General features: G+C 38.3%; 1 protein-coding gene across 1 annotated transcript in view; it reads left to right on the forward strand.

The window, feature by feature from the left end:
• DNAH6 (dynein axonemal heavy chain 6) overlaps positions 1–14,762 on the forward strand; it is a 447,135-nt gene that overhangs the window by 305,005 nt on the left and 127,368 nt on the right. The window contains exons 58-59 of the mRNA XM_007948902.2: positions 1,428–1,607; positions 12,273–12,506. Of these exons, the coding sequence (XP_007947093.1) occupies positions 1,428–1,607; positions 12,273–12,506 (414 nt within the window). The remainder of the gene's footprint in view (positions 1–1,427; positions 1,608–12,272; positions 12,507–14,762) is intronic.

The following is a 14,762-nucleotide window of genomic DNA, read 5'->3' on the forward strand; positions in this document are numbered from 1 at the left end:
TAAATTGTGGTCAATGTAATGAGACAAAGTGTATGTGATCTGCTGTATGGAAAGTGTATTTGCTCTGTAAATTTTCACCCAAATCACAATAAAAATAAAAATTAAAAAAAGAAAAGATAGTTTTAGTTGAGTCCAGTATTGAGATTGGGGTTTCCTACTCAATACTAAATTTTCTTTACCCCTCAGGCTGTAAGGAGTTAGTTACCTGGGGAATTTCAGCCTTTGATTCCTGGACATAGTTTCTGCACAAAATCCCTCTCTTCCCTTTTTTTGTGGGCTGAGGTGGACAGTGTAGATTTGAAATTTTTGATACAATCAATAACCACTTGCCACATATACACACCAGGTGTCAAAAAACTTAAAATAAAATGTAAGATATCTCTTTAATAATTTTTATATCAATTATATGCTGATATGAGAATATTTTGTTGCATTCTTAAAATATTTTGTGAAAATTATTGTTACTTTTTATTTTTAATGACTTTAGAAATTTTAGAATTATATATGTGGCTCACATTTTATTTTTATTGGACAATGCTGGTCCAGACGGAAACCTATTGGTCCCCATTAGCACTAGAGGAAATCCTGATCTGGTAGTTCCCATAGTGATTTTTCATGGTCTCTGCCCTCAACTCTGATTTTCTGGAGTTAAAGGCTCTTCCAAGCTGAGGATATCTCCAGCTGAAAAAGAAGGGGGTGGGGAGAGACAGGAACAGACAACAATAGATAGGGACTAAAAGAGACATAGAAGGGAATCTTGAAAACCCCTTAGCCAAAAGGCTTCCCAGAGCTACTAGCCCAAAATATAGAAAACTCAAAGAATGTCAGAAGACCTTGTAAACATCTCCACCTTGCTTAGGTGTATAACCCTTCACAAACAATAACTTCTACTCCATGTTTTCTTATGTCTACATCTGGGGATGTAGGAAAATAAGGACAAGAAAGAATATTAGTCATCTTTGTTATTCCACAGTGGGATATGATACCACTTCCTTCCAGCTTCTTTTGGGCAGTTTCATGGATATTCCTTCTCCCTTCGTGCCTTCTTTCATTATGTGGACCATGGACATTTAGGATGGCTGATGTTTAAGGAACAACTAGTAGTACTAGTTAGTGTTTCTATTTCAGAAGTAACTCAGATTCAAGTCTTAGAGAAGTACTGTTCCAGTTATTTCTGGGCTACTTGAATTCCCTATCTCCCTCTCCCCATTGCTAATTCTGGAAGGAATGGAGGTCAGCTCTGTCAAGAGAAGTTCACTGAGTCCTGAGACCCAGGCCTGAGATTGTCATTCCATGTGGGCACCCCTCCCCCTTCCTATAATCATGACTTCATTGTATTCTTTCCTAGACCTAACTAGATACATTCCACAATCCGACTATTTTTCTGAAATAGATCTCTAAGAACTTGTTGTTGTGTGTTTATTCAGATCACTTCTGGTGCCATTAAAACCAGGCTGAAAGAAGCAGAGTCCACTGAACAGATGATCAACATTGCTCGTGAGAAGTACCGCCCAGTAGCCACTCAAGGCTCTGTCATGTACTTTGTCATTGCAAGCCTCTCAGAGATAGATCCCATGTATCAGTATTCACTAAAATATTTCAAACAGGTAAGGTGGTGTCAGTGGTTGTTATTACTGTTGTTGTTAATGAAATTTATTTATTTGGTGTCTCTTTAAATCATTTGGAGTTCCTTCTGGCCTCAGACAAGTCATGAATCTAATTATCAAGTAAAATCCTCTAGGAGTTTGGGTTTGGACATATGTCTTAAGAGTGACTCTACCTGGTATGACTTCTAAAGATTTGCTTACCCAATGTTAATGTTCTCTGTGTTGTATCTCAAGTCTCTAACAGTACCAACCTTAACAAAATTGGGTTTTCTATCACGTTTTTTTTTTTTTATTGTTTTCCAGAACTACGTATATAGCAGGCTAGTTCCCCACCCCCAGGTTGTCATTCAGAGGGATCCTAAATGCCTAGTCTCCTTTCCTTTGTTCCTTTCCCACTTTAACCACATGACTGACACCTTGTGCTTTATTTCATATTCACAGATGTGTTTCATCTGATTTCTTGTGAGTAGAATCTTTTTCTACCCCTCACCCTCTTTGTAGCAGCATTTCATTGTATCTCCAAAAATGAATTTGGTTCCACAAGGCTTTAGTGAGCAGTGCTGATTTTACTGAAAATTTTGACCAATGATGGAGCTTGCATCACCCATTACACAGCAAAACTTACCAAGCATTCCCAGTAGGACCCTCTGTTTGCCTCCAGAGTTTCTTCCAGTTTACCAGTGGCCTCTTCCCATCAGCTGACCTCATGTACCGCCTCAGTTCTCTCATCTCCTCTTTGTCTACATTGTTTTCTTTTCTCTACATAGCAGTTTAGCCCACTCTTGCTTCTTTAAGCATCCGTACTCATCCCCCTAACAATTTGGCAAACAAATCTTAGGAAAGTGGCTCAAACACTTATAGAAGCTGGCAAGTCCCAAGGTTCTTGGATCACGTCAAGCTGGAGGCTTTTCCTGACTCACACAGCTGCAGAGGCTGAGGAGCTCAAGCTGTTGACTTGAATGAATGACTAATCCAAGATCTCCAGGCCAAATGATGGATTGTTTGCTCATGGACAGTTGTAGGCAGCACAACAGAATCCCAATCCACAGAAGAGTATCTCTTTCCCAGGATGTCCATAAATACATTGGAAGCAGGCCACACCCCTAGGGAAACTCCCTTTCAACTGATTGGCTACTCAAAACATATACATCCAGTCTCATCATAGGAATGACCCACATCACAACTGCTTATACCACTCAGAATTGTGGTCAGGCCAAGTTGACACATAACTCCAACTATCATAAGGAACTTTATAGTTTCAGGATTCACATTTAAGTCTTTGATCTATCTGGAGTTAGTTTTTGTGTATGGTGTGAGGTACGGATCTTGTTTCATTTTTCTGCAAATGGATATCCAGTTTTGCCAGCATCATTTGTTAAAGAAACCATCTCTTCCCCATGTAATAATGGATTTCAGCCTTGGTCAAAAATCAACTGATCATAGGTCGATGAATCTATTTCTGGGTTCTTATTTCTGTTCCACTGGTCTATGTGTCTGTCATCATACCAGTACTAGGCAGTTTTGACTACTGTGAATGTTTACTAGGTTTTGAAGTCCAGGAGTGGGAGACCTCCTACTTTATTTTTCTTCTTGAATAATGTTTTGCTTATCCGAGATCTCTTCCCTTTCCATATAAAATTAATGATTGGTTTTTCCATATCCTTAAAGAATGCTGATGGGATCTGGATTAAGATTGCATTAAATGTATAGATTGCTTTGGGTAGTATTGACATTTGCTCCATCTTCAGTCTTCCTATCCATGAGCATGGTATGTTCTTCCATTTATGTAGACCACTTATGGTTTCTTGGAGTAGTGTTTTGTAGTTTTCTTTTTATGGGTCTTTTGTGTCCCTGTTGTTGTTGTTGTTGTTATGTGCCATTGAGTTGACCCCAACTCATAGTGACCCCTCCTTGGGTTTCTGAGGCAGGATCACTACAGAAGTAGATTGCCCAACCTTCCTTTCGAGGAGTAGCTAGTGGGTTTGAACCACTAGCCTTCTGGTTAATAGTCAAGTGCTTTAGGCACTGTGCTACCAGAACTCCTTTTGTGTCCCCATTGTTGTTATATGCCATTGAGTCAGATCCAACTCCTAGCAACACCTCCTTGGGTTTCCGAGGCAGTATCACTATGGAAGTAGATTGCCCCATCTTCCTTCTGAGGAGTGGCTAGTAGTTTTAACCGCCAGCCTTCTGGTTAGCAGTCAAGTGCCTTAGGCACTATGCTACTAGTGGGACTTATTCCCAAGTAGTGCCTAAGGTACTTGACTGCTAACCAGAAGGTTGGTGGTTCAAACCCACCAGCCACTCCTCAGAAGGAAGGTTGGGCAATCTACTTCCATAGTGATACCACCTTGGAAACCCAAGGAGGGGTTGCTGTGAGTTGGAGACAACTCGACAGCACATAACAACATTTTATTTTTTTGATAGTGATTGTAAATGGTAGTGATTTCCTTACTTCCTTTTCAGCAATCTCTTTGCTGGTGTAGAGAAATCCAATTGATGTATCTATGTTGATCTTGTATCCTGCCACTATGCTAAATCGCTCAATTAGATCCAGTAGGTTTGTTGCTGAGTCTCTGGTTATCTAAGTATGTTGTTGTTGTTATGTGCCGTCGAGTCGGCCCCAACTCATAGCGACCCCTCCTTGGGTTTCCAAGGCAGTATCACTACGGAAGTAGGATTGCCTAACCTTCCTTCCGAGGAGTGGCTGGTGGGTTTGAACCGCCAGCCTTCTAAGTATAAGATCATATTATCAGCAAATAGGTATAGTTTTACTCCTTCCTTACCAAATTGGATGCTTTTGATTTCCCTTTCTTGCCTTATTGCCCTGGCTAAGACTTCCAATTCAATGTTGAATAGAAGTGGTGATAGAGGGCGTCCTTGTCCGGTTCCTTTTTACAAGGGAAATGCTTTCATTCTCTCTCCATTGAGAATAGTGTTGGCTGTTGGTTTTGCATAAATCCTCTTTACTATGTTGAGGAATTTCCGTCTATTCCTATTTTTCTAAGACTTTTTATCAGGAATAGGTGTTGGATTTTATCAAATGCCTTTTCTGCATTGATTGATATGATCACATGGTTCTTTTCCTTTGTTTTATTTATGTGATGGATGTCATTGATTGTTTTTCTAATGCTGAACCATCCTTGCATACCTGGTATGAACCTCACTTGGTCATAATATATTATTTTTTGATATGTTGTTGGAGTCTACTGGCTAGGATTTTGTTGAAGATTTTTGTATCTGTATTCATGAGGGATATTGGTCTGTAGTTTTTCTTTTTAGTGATGCCTTTGCCTGGTTTTGGTAATCAAGTTTACGCTTGCTTCATAAAATGAATTTGGGAGGATTCCATTCTTTTCTATGTTCTGGAATAGTTTGAGTAGAATTGGTATCAATTTTTCTCTGAACTTTTGGTAGAATTCTCCAGTGAAACCATCTGGGCCAGGGCTTTCTTTTTTGGTAATTTATTTTATGAACTGTTCAATTTCTTCTTTTGCTATGGGTTTGTTCAAATTTTCCACCTCAGCCTCTGTTAGTTTAGGTAAGTACTATGTCTCTAGTAATCTGCCCATTTCTTCTAGATTTTCAAATTTGTTGGAGTGTAGTTCTTCATACTGTCCTGATATTATCCTTTTAATTTCTGCTGGTTCTGTTGTGCCATAACCCAATTTGTTTCTTATTCATGTTATTTGTATTCTCTCCCTCTTTTCCTTTGTTAAATTTGCCAGTGGTTTATCAAGTTTATTAATCTTTTCATAAAACAAACTTCTAGTCTTGTTGATTTTTTCTATTATCTTTCTATTTTCTGTTTCATTTATTTCTGCTTGAATCTTATTTCTTCTCTTCTGGTGACTGTAAGCTTTTTTCCTGCTCTTTTTATACTTGTTGGAGATGTTGGGCTAAGGTGTTGATTTGGGCTCTCTTCTTTTTTGATGTGTGCATTTATTGCTATAAATTGGCCTCTGATCACTGTTTTTGCTGTGTCCCAAAGATTTTGGTATGTTGTGTTTTCATTCTCATTTGATTCAAGGAATTTTTTAATTTCATTTTTTATTTATTCTATTACCTAGTCATTTTCAAGTAAGATGTTTTTCAGTTTCCATGTGTTTGCTCTTCTTCTGTTGATCTTCCAATTAGTAATTGTTGATTTCTAATCTTATAGCATTGTGATCTGAGAAGATGCTTTTCAGTATTTCAGTGTTTTAAAATTTATTAAGACTTGCTTTGTGGCCTAATATATGGTCTATCCTGAAGAATGTGCCATGTGTACTGGAAAAAAAAAATGTATTTTGTTCTGTTGTTGGGTGAAGTGCTCCATAGATGTCTATAAGGTCAAGCTGGAGAATTGTATTGTTTAGTTTTCTATATCTTTGTTGAATTTCTTTCCAGTTGTTCTATCTGTGATTTAAAGTGGTATAGTAAATCTCCTACTGTGACTGTGAAGTCATCTATTTGTCTTTTCAATTCTGTTAGAGTCTGATTTATGTATTTTGGGGTTCCATCATTGGGTCCATAGATATTTATTATTGTTTTCTCCTCTTGTTAAATCAATTCTTTAATCATTATATAATGTCCTTCCTTGTCTTTTATGGTAGTTTTTATCTTTAAGTCAATTTGGTCAGAAATTAATATTGCCACTCTTACTCTTTTATGGTTGCTATTTGCTTGATATATCTTTTTCCAACTTTTGATTTTTAGTCTGTTTGTGTCTTTCTCTCTAAGGTGTGTCTCTTGTAGACAGCATATTGATGGGTTATGTTTTCTTATCCAGTCTGCAACTCTCCATCTCTTGAGTGGTGCATTTAATCCATTGATATTCGGTGTAATTATCAACAAGTATGAATTTGCTGCTGTCATTTTGTTATGTGCTTTTTTGTGCTGTTGTTGATTTCTTTGTTCCATATAATTTTCTGTGATGAGCTCATTTTGTTTATGAATCATGTTATCACTTCCTTGTTTGCTATTGTTTTAGTATCTGCTAAATATTTGTGCTGGTCCTCTTTTTTACTTTGATGTGAAGGTTTATCATTTTTCTTTAAGGTTACCCTGTGATTTATAATTTTCTCCCCAAGTTTAGAGCAGTCCATTCTATCTTGCAACTCTCTTGACTTCCTCACCATTTAGAAGTTCTGTAACTACACTATTTTTCCCTATTTTTGGTTTGTAGTTGTCCTCATTTGCCAATTGATGTCTCTGGTTCCCTGTTTACAATCTTGTAGGCTTATTTACTTTGGACTTCCATAACTGGGTTGGTTTCTGGGATATGTCATCGTGTGTGTTAATGGTTGGTTGTTGTTTGCTGTTGTTGGTTCTCTGTCCAAAGAACTCCCTTTAGCATCTCTTATAAGGTTGGTTTGATTTTAACAAATTCCTTTAATTTCTGCTTATCTGGAAATGTCCTAATTACACCATCATATTTGACAGACAGTTTTGCAGGTTATTTAATCCTTGATTGGAAATTTTTTCTTTCACGACTTTATATACACAATCCCATTGCCTTCTCGCCATCATGTTTTCTGCTGAGAAATCCAAGCTTAGTTTTATTGGTTGCCCCATGTTGGTAACTTTTTGTTTTTCCTCTGCTGCTTTCAGGATTCATTCTTTGGCTTTGGCTTTATGTGAGTTTGATTATGATATGTCTTGGTGACTTTCTTTGGGGGTCTATCCTGTTTGGGATTTGTTGGACTTCTTGAATGGATATATTCTCATCTTTCATCATATCAGGGAAATTCTCTTCCAACAAATCTTTGACAATTTTCTCTGTGGTTTTGTCTCTTCCTGTCCTAGAATTCATGTAGGTTATTCCTTTTGATGGCCACATGAACCTTAGGCTTTCTTCATTTTGTTTTGATCTTTTTTCTGATTGATCCCTTTCCAAAGAAGTATTCAAGTATTTGTCTTCAATTTCACTAATTCAGTCTTCCATTGATTTGATTCTACTCCTTTGCCCGTTCAATGTGTTATCTATTTCTGAGAATTTAATGTTAATCTTCTAGATTTCTATCTGTAGATTTTGTACCATTTCTAGTTTTTCATTTATTTTGTCATTTTGTTCTTATATTGTCTTCTGAAATTGTTCTAGGGTTTTCTCTGTGTTTTCCTCAATTTTGTCAGTGTTTTCCTTGATCTGTCTTTCAATTCATTGAAGGTACCTAAATATAATTCTTTTGAATTCCTTATCAGGGAGTTCCAATGCTGCTTCTTCCTCAAGGATGTGTTCTGGGTCTGTATCCTGTTCCCTTGTTTCTACTTATTTATCTTGTTTCTTTGTCTGGACTGTAATGGTCTGTTGTCTTTGAGACCTTGTGATGTTTTTGTGTTTATATTTAATTAGTGATTGTATGTTGGAGTTATTCACCCAAGATTTTTGTTGTCTTTGTTTTGTTTGGATGTATCTGAATAAGCAGGGTACTGTACTCCTCTGTTTGCTAGTTGGCAGCACTCAGACACTCACCACCTATCTGCTTTAGTCACGAGCCTCCCATATCTCCATGCTGTCTTTGGCAAGCAAAAACTATTCTTAGGTCCCTGGAAACTGAACAAGAACTTTAAATATCCAAAATGGATGCCACTTGTAAACATTCAGAATGGCTGCAACCTCTGAATTGCCTAAAGTCCACATCTCAGTTTCTCTTCTTCTTGCTGTTTCCCTTTTCAGTCATCAGCTACACATGCAGTATTCCATATGGCCCTTGGTGAGCAAGGCCAATTTTTAGGTTAATTCTCATGTTCTAACACCACTTGGAAATAATCAGGCTGTCTGTGTCATCAGGACAGCTGACAGTCCACAGCTCCATTTGTCTCCTTACTCACAGTTTTCATTCAAGTTCTTCTAATGATTGGTGTTTAATCCACTTCTGTATCCTTCCTTTCAAACTTCGGGACTCCAGGATTATCTTCTGTATCTGTGTCAATTGGTTTCTCTTTTCTTTCTTGAAGAGGGTCTGTGTAGCTTGTCTGTCTGTTCTGCCATCTTACTGGAAGTATGTGTTTTTCAAAGTTTTAAAAACTCCTACGCAAAATAAAAGTACGTATATTTTTTTAAATGTATTTTAAAAATACATTTTATTTTATTGTAATTTGGGTGAAAGTTTACAGAGCAAATTCATTTTCCATACAGCAGATTGCACACATTTTGTTTCATGACATTGAATGCAATCCACATAATGTAACCACTCTCTTCCCACTTTCTCACTATGGTTATCTTTTCCCTGTGTCCTTATTTCCAATGTATTCCTGCCCTCTGAACTGTCTCCCTGTGTAAATACTGCCCTTCGTGTCTCCCATGGTTCATCGTTCTAAAGGATATACCTACCTGATATAAATATTCACCTTATATGCTTGTCTGTTGTTTGGCTGGAAGCCACAAGAGTGAGTTCAATGCCAGGCCTGAAAGGCAATGAGGGGCCATAGTTTCAGGGGTTTCACCAGTCTCTATCAGACTAGTAAGCCTGGTCTTTTTTATGATTTTTAGTTTTGTTCCACATTTTTCTCCCACTCTATCCAAGATCTCCTGCACTGAACCCTTTCCAAGTGGTTGACAGCAGTAGCCAGGCTGCATCTAGTTCTTCTGGTCTCATGGTCATATAGGCTGAGGTTCACATGGTCCACTGGTCCCTTGGACTAATTGTTTCCATGCTTCTCTGGTTTTCTTCGTTCTTCTTTGCTCCAGATGAGGAGAGACCAATTATTGCATCTAGATGGCTGCTTATGAGCTTTTTTTATTTATTCAAGTTTTATTGTTATTTGGGTGAAAGTTTACAGAGCAAATTCATCTTCTATACTGCAGTTTATATACACTTTGTCTCATGACATTGACTGTAATCTCCCACAATGCAAACAGCTCTCTTTCCACTTCCTCCCTATGGTTACCTCTTCCCTGTGTCCTTCCCTCCCTTGTACTCCTGCCTCCCAAGCTGTCTCCCTGTGCATACACAGCACTTCTATTCTCCCATGATTGATCTCTCCAAGGAGTATATCTACCTAATGTAAATGTTCAGCTTATATGCCTGTCTTTTGTTTGGCTGGAAGCCAGATGAGTGGGTTTGATTCCAGACCTGAAGGGCAGCTAGAGGCCATAGTCTCAAGGATTCCATGAGGCTCTATCAGACCAGCAAACCTGGTCCCTAATTTTTAAATATGATTTTGAGTTTTGTCCCATATTGTTCTCCCACTCTGTCCAGGATCTCCTACATAGATCCCCCTCTGAGTGGTTGACAGTGATAGACAGGCATCATCTAGTTCTTCTGGTCTCATGGTCATATAGGCTAAGGGTCACAAGGTATACCAGTCCCCTTGACTAATTGTTTCCATGCATCTTTGGTTTTCTTCATTCTTCTTTGCTCTGGATGAGGAGACCCATTGTTGCATCTAGATGGCCACTTGCAAGCTTTTAAGATCCCAGTTGCTACTTGCCAAAGTAGGATGTAGAACAATGTTTTCATGTAGTATGTTATGCCAGTTGAGTTTGATGTCCTCTGCAACCATGGTCCTGAGCCCACAGGTCTAATTACTTTGCTTGCAAGCTTTTAAGACCCCAGTTGCCACTCAGCAAAATGAGATGTAGAGCAATGTTTTTGTGTAGTATATTATGCCAATTGAGCTTGATGTCCCCTGTGACCATGGTTCCAAGCCCACAGGACCACCAGCTCACTCCCTCACGGTGGTTGGCTTAGCTAAGAAGTTATCTTAACTTTGTCCCCAGTAAGTTCTAGTTATATGGACATTCTTATAGTACATACAAATACATATGTAAGAGTAGCAGCTGCCAAAGTTATGTATGTTCATGAGTATATTCCCTTTTTCCCAGACATATTTGATCATTCAGCCTGTCTACCATTGTATCTACTTGTAGATTAATGTTTGTTGTTATTGATAATGCAGTGTTGTGTGTGTAAAAGTGTTTTTCTTTATTGTCTGTACCTCTTATGCACCACTCTGTGTCTTCCCTTTCCTTAGTATTATTGTGTTGCTCACTCACTTTTGGTATATTGCCTTTCCCTTCACCCAAATCAATACTTGTAAATATGTTTGTAAAATATCTTAGACTGAGAGAAAAAGGAATGTAAGATGAATCATCAAAGGCCTATTTAAAAGTCAAACTAGAACTCCACCTATATTTGCAAGTGGCAGCCGTAGTCAGAACATACTCTACCAAACCCATCCACAGTTTATTCAGAAAGCATTTAGTATGTTCTCAGATTCACTGTGTTTTATTTTGGCACCAAGCTTACAACATCTTCGCTGGGCTTTAATCTCTCTGCTTCTTGTCAGGTTGCTAAAAAACATTTGGTTGACAAAGGTTCCATTACCCTTTGTCAACCAAACTTCTCAGGAGCTTTAATTTCCCAGTTCTCTAATATAATTGTCCACTTCCTCCAAGCGCTTTTAATTTTTGTAAATGAAGGCCTACCTTTTGGTAAAGAGACACTGACCCAGGCTATTTTCCCTCCCTGTGTGCACCATCAGTTAGCAGGAGAGGTGGGTCAGAGGAGCCCTGTACAATTGCAGTATGGTATTTTAGGGAGGACTGGGGTATATTCTGGCCCTGATCTACCTTGGTCTTCAGCTAGTTCCACCTTCCAGTCTGTTTTGATCCATCTGCTCTCTATACTTGTTTTGGTTCCTCTCAAGGTGACCCAGGAATTAGGCAGGCACTACCTCACCTGTCTTCTTTGTCTCCTTGTGCTATGGGTCCTCTGAGACTGCAGCTCTGTGTCCCTCCTTGATGGTACTAATACTCCAGTCTTTGCTCAAGATTTCCTTGTCCCATATCCTCACACAGCCTAAGGTTGTGAATTTTTGGTTCTTCTCCCATACACTTGAAGGTTGTAGGAAATGGGAAGAGCTGCCTCTGACCCTGTCATGGCTGTGCCCTCCATGCCACCATCTCTACTGCCTTCCTTGAGCCCTCGTAGTGTGCGGTGCATTTGTGAGGGAAGAGGGTTCTCTCGAAATTCCTATGTAGGAAGCAGGGTGGAAATTTCCTCTAAAATTAGTTTCTCTTAAACTTCAAAGAGAAGTCCACCACATTCTTTCCTAACCTTAGACATTAACTTGGGGAAGTGCCAAGAAGTGTGCATTACCTTGTCCTTATATCTCTCACCTCAAAATGAAGAGTTTGCCAAATCCTTTTTTGAGGCTGTGTTAAAACAATAATATATCAGTGTATCTACCTTTTTCAGGGTTTTCTGTATTGCTCAAAAATGATACCTTTTGCATATTGTCAGGAGTTTGGCATTGGTCCGTTTCTGAAATATGCCCTGGTGGCAGCAGTCATTAAGCATTCAGCTGCCAACCAAAAGACCAGCAGTTCAAACCCATCAGATGCTCTGTGGGAGAAAGATGAGGCATTCTGCTATAAAGATTATAGCCTTGGAAATCCTATAGGGTAGCTCTGCTCAGTCCTATAGGGTCGCTGTGAGTTAGAATTGACTTGACAGCAATGGGTTTCATCCATTCCAAATGGAGAAAGGAGTGCAAAAAGTAAATATCAAGTATCAATTTGAGATGGATTCTGAACTTTTTATAGTACAGTATTCACCTCCTGTGTTGCTGTTTACTCACTGATCTTGGATGGGGAGAAGGGAGGCGAACAACAGGGATTTCCTTTCCCCTCAGAGAATGAATTAAACCAAAACATTAATAAAGCTCTCTTTCACACAGTTGTTCAATACAACAATTGAAACTTCTAAAAAGTCAAGCAATTTAGAGAAGCGCCTGCAAATACTCCTGGAACAAACTCTCCTGACTGCTTATGTCAATATTTCAAGAGGACTTTTTGAACAACATAAACTCATCTACAGCTTTATGCTCTGTGTTGAAATTATGCGTCAGCAAGGAAGCCTAACTGATGCTGAATGGAATTTCTTTCTCCGAGGTTCTGCAGGATTAGAAAAGGTACCTGTTTCACATTTCAATGGCAAATGTCATTCTAGATAGAGCCCACACACACCAGCCAGGGACTCTGGTAGTTGGTTGGCCCAGTAGAGAGGGAGCTGGGGGTCAGGAAGCCCAGGTTATAACTCACCTCTGCTTATAGCCAGCTGTGTGATGTTGGTAACTTTTAACCTCTTTATATAGCAGTTTCCTCATTTATAGAAAAAGAATGTCTTGAGTAGTCTTTGAGCTAGTTCACAAAATATGTGGACATATTTTGAAAAATTGATCATCTTACAAATATGAAGAGTTAAAATCTAATAAAGGTTGTTTATAGGGCCTTGTAATTCACAGACTTGGCAATACTGTTTGTGAAATCATGGCCCTCTCTTGCCTGCAGACATTTCTCATTATAAAGCATGGAAAGTAATATAATAACTTTGATTATCTCCTTCTCTAATACTGTAATGTAAGTTCTGCTGTCATTTCCTTCTTCATATTCATCCTTTTATCTAATCTGTTCCAGCCCTTAAACTGGTCTAACACTCCCACGTACCATAAACTTAGTGATCCATGGAGATGAGCCACAATGCCCCCAACTCTTGCTGTAATTTCATCTCAGTCCCACTCTAAATTCTTGACTCTGTCCTACCAATCCCAAGCCCTGCCCTTGGCCCTTACATACCTGACAGCTGCACTAGTTTGGTAGTATCTGGAGCCTCTGCTTATCATTAAGAAGTTGAACTTGGCACCTCTATTTGACTTTCAGCACCTCATGCTCCCAGGACAAGCCCAGACAAGGCTTCTCCACTTAAAGATCCTTCCTTTCTACTTCCCACCCCACCTATCTTACATCCACACATATTATTTTAACTCTTTCTTAATGCTATCTTGCCTTATAAACAAGTTAACACTTAATGTAGGACTTGCTACAGTGTATTATGTTTATTAACTCATTTAACCTTCTCAATATTCCTCATAGGCGAGTTCCTACTTTTATCCCTAACCTACATGTGAAATAAATGAGTCACAGAGAGGTTAAGTAATTTGTCATGATCACATATTTAGTAGGTGATGGAACTGGGATTCAAATCCTCCCAATCAGTTTATAGAGCTTGCCTTCTTAATAAGTCCATGCTACTTTTCACTATTAATAGTCAGTAATGTGGCTAGGACCTTCATTATGCGTTCTCACTCTTCCTTATAGCAGTCTTGTCTACAATTTTGTCAGAGCCTCAAATAGGTTAAAGGACTTTCTAGAATCACATAACTAATGAATAATAGAGTCTGGTTCAAAGCTATTTCTATGTCTATCCCAGTACCATCTACTACTTCTCATGAGCAACATATTTTGAAAGATAGTTGATATGTTTTAAGTACCATAAAACTTGAAACTTAAAAGTGCCCAGAAATCATCTTCAGAAAATTCTCAAAATGTTTTTTATTAAACTTTCTCTTCCTCAATCATTATATTTACAAGGAAATGCAAATGATTGTCGACTAATTTTGTTTTGGTTTGGTTTTTGGTTTTGGTTTATTTTTTGCTTACTGACTTTTTAAAAAAAAAAATTGTTGTTGTTGAGAATACACACAGGACAATACACACCAATCTAACTGTTTGTACTATACAATTCTGTTGCATTTATCACAATCTTTGAGTTGGGTGACCATCCTCACCTTCCTTTTCTGAGATGTTTCTCCCACATTAACATAAGTTACTGTCCCTTAAGTTTCCTATCTAATCTTTCAGGATGCTGGGGTCAGTTTGATCCATAGAGATAGTTCTTAAAAGGCATAATGCTCAAGGCAGGAATCTTTTACTAGTTAAGCTAAACTATTGTTTGGTTTTAAGAAGACTTCAGGAAATATTTTTGGTTTAAGCTTTAAAGATTATCTCAGGGCAGTAGTTTCATAAGTCTATCTAGCCCCCATGGCTCCAAAAAGTCTGGAGTACACTTAAGATTTTGAAATTTTCTTATGCATTTTTCTCCTTTTGATTAGGATTCTTCTATAGAACTTTTGATCAAAATGTTCAGTAATGGTAGCCAGGCACCATCCAGTTCTTCGGGTATAATGGTTGACTGATTTTTAAAAAAGATGTATCTGAGGCTGTATTTTAGGTAGTTACTTTATTTAGTTACCAGAATTGTAATAATAGTATTTTCCATTTTATCACAAATTCTACTTTTTTTTTTTTTTTTGGCTGCATTATGGACTAAGCTCTGGTAGCATAGTGCCTAAGGCACTTGACTGCTAACCAGAAGGCTGGCAGTTCAA

Source organism: Orycteropus afer, unplaced genomic scaffold (genome assembly GCF_000298275.1).
Source record: "Orycteropus afer afer isolate SDZICR_OR568_19922 unplaced genomic scaffold, OryAfe1.0 scaffold00231, whole genome shotgun sequence".
NCBI lineage: Eukaryota > Metazoa > Chordata > Mammalia > Tubulidentata > Orycteropodidae > Orycteropus > Orycteropus afer.